This window comes from Vicia villosa, linkage group LG6, assembly GCF_029867415.1.
Source record: "Vicia villosa cultivar HV-30 ecotype Madison, WI linkage group LG6, Vvil1.0, whole genome shotgun sequence".
Taxonomy (NCBI): Eukaryota; Viridiplantae; Streptophyta; class Magnoliopsida; order Fabales; family Fabaceae; genus Vicia; species Vicia villosa.
In genome coordinates, this window is record NC_081185.1 from 164601026 (window position 1) to 164608924 (window position 7899).

At 31.2% G+C, this 7899-nt stretch overlaps 1 protein-coding gene across 1 annotated transcript; it reads left to right on the plus strand.

Moving 5' to 3' along the window:
• Nucleotides 1-3881: 3881 nt before the first annotated feature.
• Nucleotides 3882-7449, plus strand: LOC131610998 (uncharacterized). The gene is made up of 3 exons (XM_058883110.1): nt 3882-4888; nt 5452-5659; nt 6695-7449. Exons 1-3 carry the CDS (start codon nt 4226-4228, stop codon nt 7210-7212), a joined length of 1389 nt encoding a protein of 462 aa, XP_058739093.1. The 5' UTR covers nt 3882-4225; the 3' UTR covers nt 7213-7449.
• The last annotated feature ends 450 nt before the right edge of the window (nt 7450-7899 follow it).

The window sequence follows — 7899 nt, forward strand, 5'->3', positions numbered from 1 at the left end:
ATTAATTAATTTGTTTACAAACTATATTGTTTACACAACATATTACATTGTTTACACATAATACTAAAGTAAAAATATATAATAAATATATTTTGAATACGATTCATCGTCATCACTGTTAATGAAGATCAGATGTTGGATCTCCGAACCATTGAATCTCGGGGTAGATCGAATGTTGGATATTGCTTGCATTTGTTTCTAATATATTACAAAAAGAGTTAGATAAATAAAATAAATATTAAGTTATATGATTATTTAAGAACACAAATCTTGAACCAAAATATTTCGTTATCAAGAGAATTTTTCCAAGCTTCTTTATGTTTTAAAGTTTTCATGTCAAATATTTTGTTAGCAATTTTTGACATCATGAATGCTTTTATAATGAATTTCTTATATGTTTCACGGGGATCACAAATAACAGTGTCTTTAGCAATGTTACTCATTAAAAAGAAAGACACCACATTAAAGAAATAAAAACATAAACTGTATTGAGATTCGAAGCATGTCCTGAATTATTTTTCCCTCGGTTATCAGAATGGGAGGGATTAGTTAGTATTTATTTATTTTTTTAAAATAAAACACGGTCTGCCTTGACATTATACCTCGGTTTTTTCTTGGGTGAGGTGAAAGCTTTGACATGAAATATATTATTTGTAGTAGTGATTCTAACTCAACCTAAGTGTGTATAAGCATTGTGAAATTTTGGCACTTACAAAACAAATGTCAAGACTGATCCTAACACCACACAATATTAAGACAAATGTTATAACATCTGCCGACTGACAATACAAATATTAAAACTGAAATAAACTACAGAATGATAAATAACACAATAAATTATTAATTCAATTCAATGCAACAACACCTAATATGGGCGCTACCAAACCAAGAAGAAAATCTACTATAATAGTATTAGTTTAAAGCCTAAACAATCTCAGTTAACAACTTTTCTCCTAATCACTACCCTGTGTAGCTTCTACCTATAAATCGATATCTAGATATGAGAAATCGACATCTCACTTCCAATCATCTTAGGGATAAAAAAGTCACACACCTCGTGACCAGAAAAACCATATAGAAAGATTACACTTTCAAATAAATAATATTTGATCTTGCTTAAAAGCTTCAATCAAGAACAATACTAAACTCTTTTGCTTAAAAGCTTCAAGAGTGAGAACACCAGTCCACCTCAATGTATCATAAGATATATGAGTGACACACAAACAAGAACACATGAAAACCTTAAAAGACTCCCAAAACACTAACCCTTATTTGCACTCACGGTTTCTATTGGTGAATGCTTGCAATACTAGGTTTAACAAGTCTTTAATTATAGACTCTTGCAGTATGGGCTTAGACTTCTAAATAAAATCCAATCTTCTCCTCTTTTATTCAACTACAAGATCTTCACACATAATAGGAGCAAATTAAATCAAATTAAATCTAAGTTTCCTAAAAAATTCCCAATGATCCATTTTCTGAAACTCAATCAAATCTGCATTTGTCCTAAAAACTCCTTGATTGGTTGCGCCTGTTTGAGTGTGTGAATCATCCAAAATCCCATATTTTTCAATCAAATCTTCAATGATTAAAATCCAATCACTACTACAAAATGCGTAAACAACAACGCCATGGTCACCACGGTTCTTCACTACTTCGTGGTGACATCTCTAAAATAAGGTGCTATTTTTGTTTTTTTGATTAAAAATTAATTGTATATAATAACAATTGAGCAATCAGTCGTGGTAAAACCTTAAAGCTTTCATGGGTTTGAACCCAGTGTCATCATATATATCATTCCTTTAATGCTAAGGTGCGTCTTTTCTTTTTTATTTATTTTTATATAAAAAACTTAAAGGGATATGACTACGATTGTTAAGTTCCACGATTGTGATATTTTTATAATAAATGAATATTTATCAATACGGTTGGCAGGGACGGAGCCACATATATCCTTATGTGGGCTCATGCCCCCACTAATGTTTCAATTATATAATATGTATATAGTATTCACACTTCCAATTTGTTTAGTCTTTTAAGTGTTGTTTTCAACTCTAAAAAGTAAAGTTCAAATTCTAGTGAATTCTCCTAAACAAAAATAATTAATACATGCACACTATATATATACTAACACTCAATTAAATATATTTTAAGGCAATGCAAACTCTTGTTTTTTTTTTTCTTTCTTTTCTGTTTTGATTTAGTACAATTAAACTCTTGCTGAAACAACTAATCTTTTATATTTATAATTTAATAAATTATGAATGTATTTTTATTTATAATAATATTTTTTTTGATATAGATTTTATAATATTAATATTATTTTTATTTTAAATAATATATATTTAATATTTAGAGTAATATATCGTATTTTAAATATAATATAATTAATATGTATATTATCAATATATAAAAAAATAACATGTGTATTCAAATGTATTTTCTTTGTGATTTTTTAAAAAAAGGATATAATAAAATTAAATAATAATAAAAGATAATTTAATATACATGAAATTACTTTTTTTTACATTTTAATAATTTAATATAAATTTATATTAAATATTATATATAAATATGCCCCCACATTCTAAATTTTCTGGCTCCGTCCCTGACGGTTGGTAGATAACTGTTGTGAAATAATTTACCCATATATTAGCGAATTAACTCTCACTTATTGACGGTAGCGCGATTTTCTCCACAATGAAACCCTAGCACCCATTTTTTCTCTTCTTCTTCGCCATTAGTCATGAATCTTGTGCTTCATACGTTAAGGTATTCTTCTTATATATTATTGTTAGATAGTTCTCCATTATCTCGTTTGTTGCATGTTATTTTTGTTGATTAATTGTTCTTATTTTTTCAAATTTATTTTCACTACCTTAACAAAGACCATACTTTGGCTATGGTACATATTGTGTGTTTAGCTATGGAAACAAATACAAGAAGCATGAAGGTATGATGGAAACTTCATCCACCTTGTACTTCTTCTTCATAGCTTCACAAACAAGATGTTTTTCATACTCTGTTGACAAATAAGTTTGCGTTTTCACATGTTTACAACTTTCATGGTTATTGTAGGACTCTACAAGAACAACACATTTTAGTTAATGAAGAAACAACAGCGGCAACAAACTTCATCTAGTTTCAGATACAATGAGAAGAAATATAAGAAGTATGAAGCTGTTGTGTAAGCTTCTTCCTCCTTATATTTCTTTTTCATTACTTCAGAAACTAGATAAACTTCAAAATTGGGTCCTGTTCTACGATTAGTTTCAATAAAAGGTGTGTACTGAAAATTTATAATATATATCCTTTGTCACTTTACTCGAGAAAGAAAACTTTGCTCGACAAAAAAAACTTTAAAATATAAATTAACTTATCCGTGCGGACGCACGGATCTTCTACTAGTTGAGTTTAATCATTCATCAAAAATCTATCTCGATCTAACTATTAGTAAATTATTGCAAGCAATAACCATGATGAAATAAAAAAGGGATCCATCCCTATCTAACTATTAGTATATTATTGCAAGCAATTACCACGATGAAATAAAAAAGGGACCAGTTGCAAATTTGTAATGAATATATATCGGGAAAGAAATGAAATGGTTCAGAGTAACCGTAGCGTTTGGTTCAGACTGTTGGGACAAAAATTGCACCACAATATGCACTCATCATCCTGTTTCCCACCAAGCACATCATAACAACAATACATTTCTAACCACTAACCACAACTGTATAAAATAATGTTACATTGTGTTGTGCATACGGTCCATTAGCATCATTGTACGTATTAACCTTTGTATTAATACTATTCAAATACTAGTACAAACGTAGAAACTACACGACAGAAACAGAACAGAAAACCTCCACCTAGCCTAAGAAAGCAACACATTTCAATTCACCTACAATTTGCTGCAAAATTTTATTCAATTTTATTCCATCTCTAATAATTTGCCTCTCATCTCATTATTTTACAATAATAAACCATTTATGTAGACTCTAGACTCTATTCTATTCTACTCTATCTACACCACTTCCCTTTCTCATCTCCCCTTGGTTTCCTAACCCAAAAAACTTTTTCAGATTTGAATCACAAACAAAATAGCAAATAGCATTATAGTTCTTCAACACCAAATTCAAACTCCAAACTTGAAAGTACCACCAGTACTTTTCTTCTTGTTTGTTTCATTCATACATTTTCCACAACTTAGTCTCATGTAATCATGCCTCAAAAGTACCTACACCAGCTACTAAAGGAAGATCAAGAGCCCTTCCTTCTCAAAAACTACATTTCCGATAGACGCAACCAACTCAAAATCACTACCATCAATAAAATTCAAAACTCTAACTCTAATGTCAATTTCAACATAAATCTCTGTAAAAACGCTTCTTGTTTTTTCTCATTCCCAGAAACACCAGACTTCAGAAAATCGCCGCTGTTCGAACTAACATCGCCGGTTAAAAGCCCCTGCAAATCGTCACGAACTGCCGCTCTTCTTCTAGAAGCTGCTCTCAGGATCCAGAAACATTCATCATCTTCATCTTCAAATCACAAATCAAAAACCAAAGGTTTTGGCCTGTTTGGATCTTTATTCAAGAGAATTAAGCAAAGAAACCAGAACCGGAAGCGTGAAATCGAGAATGAAAATGTTTCTATCAAAGATATATTGAGTAGTAAAAAATTTGATTCTCAAGAGAGAAACAAAAGTTTGCCGTTCGAAACCGAAACTTCTTGCAGCGGTTACTCTGAAAGGATCATTCATGAAGCTTGTGCTTGTTATCACAGTTCTTTCTCTGAAAGTCCTTTTCGTTTTGTTCTTCAAACGAGTTCTTGCTCCGGCAGCCACACGCCGGAGTTAGCATCGCCGAGTCGTCGCATAACAGAGGTTTGTACTTTTTTATAATTTTCATAATTTTAATAACCATAATTATTTTTTGATTTTTGGAATTTTAATTATTAATTTCAATTTTTTTTCAGTCTATAATTGTACTTTTTGATTTTGTTTCTGCCATGCAAATCTTTTCTCTCTATGATTGTTTTGTTTGTTTGGTAAATTATTTTCTTAAAAGATGACAATCATGTCACTGTTTTCTCTTTTGTTTGATTTCTATTAGATTAGATCCACACCTTCCATTCGCTAGAAAATAGTTCATCATTTGTTTTTTTTCTTTTGGAATTTCTGTAGAAAAACCCCAACAAAAAATGAGTCATAATCAATTGTGTCAGTGAGAAAATGAAAAAATAGCTTAGTAAATTTTTTTTTTTTGTTTATTTAAGCTTATTAGAATAGTTACAGAAATAGTTTATACTATGTGTTACAGTATTAGAGTTTAGCAGAGTTACTCATGATTTTTTTTCTTCAATTGTAGAAGCAGATTGAATATTAAATTTTGTTCGGTAAGTATATATTGAAGAAGTGCTTAATTACTTTTGTGGAATTGATTATAGGACAAGGGGAGTAATGGAGAAGTTGAGAGTATCAATCAATTTCGGTCCGGGGAAGAAGAGGAAGAAGATAAGGAACAGTGTAGTCCAGTCTGTGTTTTAGACCCACCATTCGAGGACGATGAGGAAGGACATATAAACGATGATGACGACGATGATGATGATGGTGGTGGTGGTGGTTTTGATTTGAGCAGCTATGCCAATGTACAGAGTATGTCACTGTTATATTTATTTTTTGTGGTACCATTGCTTGTATGGTCGTTTTCTATCACTATAAAACTTGGTTGTCCCTTACTTACAAAAACGCATTTAGAGCTACTTATGTCTCGCTCGGTTCAATTGGTAAGGATTCAACTCAGATGATTAATTCATCTGAGATTGAATCTCTGTTCGTGCTTATGTGAAGAACTCTTTCATAGATAGTATGTTAGTATTTATGTCCACTCTCTGAGTTTTGAGGTTTTCTCCGACTTTATTGAATCTCCATCACCTAAATTGTCTAAGCTTTTTATCAATAGAAAAACATGGCATGCTAGCTAGGTAATTTTTGATGTATTAAAAGTGTAGAAAACAGCATTTCACATTCAATGTAGACTAGTGTCCAATGTTTACATATAGTTCATTTTGTTATTAATTAGAATATGACCCACAAAATTTCTTGTTTGGAATCTGTCTCAATTGGGATCTTTCAATCCATCTGTTGGATAGATAACATGTGAGTAATCAAAACCTTATCAAATTTCATAAATTCTGTGGCCCTTTGTTTTTTGATAGGCAGAGACTATCGTATGTTAGTAAATCGGTGAATTATATTATTTCGACTTTTTTAGTTCGAACCTTGAACTTGAACTAGATTCTTCTCGATAGTACTCTTTCGGTGTCCCTGAGCTCAATAACCGAGATGCCTACTTAGGCCAAATTTTGTGGTCCTTTAAATTTGGTTTTTGATGTTGCTTTGTATTATCAATAATGTACATGTACTATACCTTATCATAAGTAATCTTACATATGTACTGTTTTCACCAATCACATTACATTTCTATTCTGCACATACTTTTACACCATCACAATGAGTTACTGCTTTGTATGAGTTTTGTTTAATTTATCAGTGTATATAACATGGGCAGCTATAAGTTATAACTTCTGAATGTTTAATCATTATGTACTTTGAGTGTCTTAATGATGTTGAATAAGAATAATAATTGCTCAATATATCTAACAACTATCTTTGTTATTGATTTTACAGGAGCAAGGCAGAAGATATTGTACAAGCTTCGGAGATTTGAGAAACTCGCGGGATTGGATCCGTTAGAACTCGAGAAGAGAATGCTGGAAGACGAAGAGGATGAGGAGGAAACATATATGGAAGAGGATGATGATGAAGATGAGGAAAGTGAAGTATCATGTAAAGAAAATGACTTCAAAGAGCTGGTTTTCGAAGCTGTCTATATGTCAATGGTTCATGACAGACAGCAAATGCCACAAGAGTTTAAGAAACTAATTTATGATCTCATTTTGGAAGAAGAGAGGGAATTTAACTCTCTAGAAGATAGGGACATGGTGATAGCTAATATATACAAGAGGATGGAATCTTGGAAAGAAGTGGAGTCAAACACAATTGATATGATGATAGAAGAGGATTTCTCTGTAGAGAATGGAGGGTGGAAGAAAAATGTTGAACAGATAAGGAATATGGCTGGTGAGCTTGAGTTTGATATCTTTAGCATTTTGGTGAAGGAATTTTCAGAGGAATTAGTATGTTAGTAATGTGGGTAAATTTTGGGACAAAGTATGAATGGATTATCTTTATTCTTTTTCTTAGAGAATAGTATAGTCTAACATGGAATGTATTGGGTTTAGGCTAGTTAGAAAGAAGAAGAAAAAGTGACCCAAGAATATGTTTTGGGTTTTGTACATGGTGACTCATGTTTGTAACTAGATGTGGGGGATGTTTTAAGTCTCATTTGCTTAAGTATTATAATTATGATACTCTTGACCTCATTCTTACTAATGTATCTTCTAATTTTATATGATGTATGTTACCGTGGTTTTAAATTGCGTCTTGATTGGAGTTGGAGGTGTTGCGATTGTGGATGATGTAGTGTACATTGTAGTTGTTGCGGCGTAATTACTTATTGAAAGGTGTTTGAAAAACTGAAAGGTGTTTGAAAAACACAGTTGAGAGACAGTTAATGTTATGGTTTTTCATTATGTTTAAAGAAGATTGAACTTCAAAATCATGAAATTTTTATTTTGGATGAGAATAACTAAACAAAAATGGTCAAAATTGCTCATGCGGCCGCACAAGTGATTTTAAATCACACTGTAATTGCTGTCAAATATCATTATAGTTGCATTAACAATTTAGCAATTGCATACTGCAATTTAAAATCATATATGTTTCGATAACAAATCCAATTATAAATTAAGATAAACACAACTTGACCATAA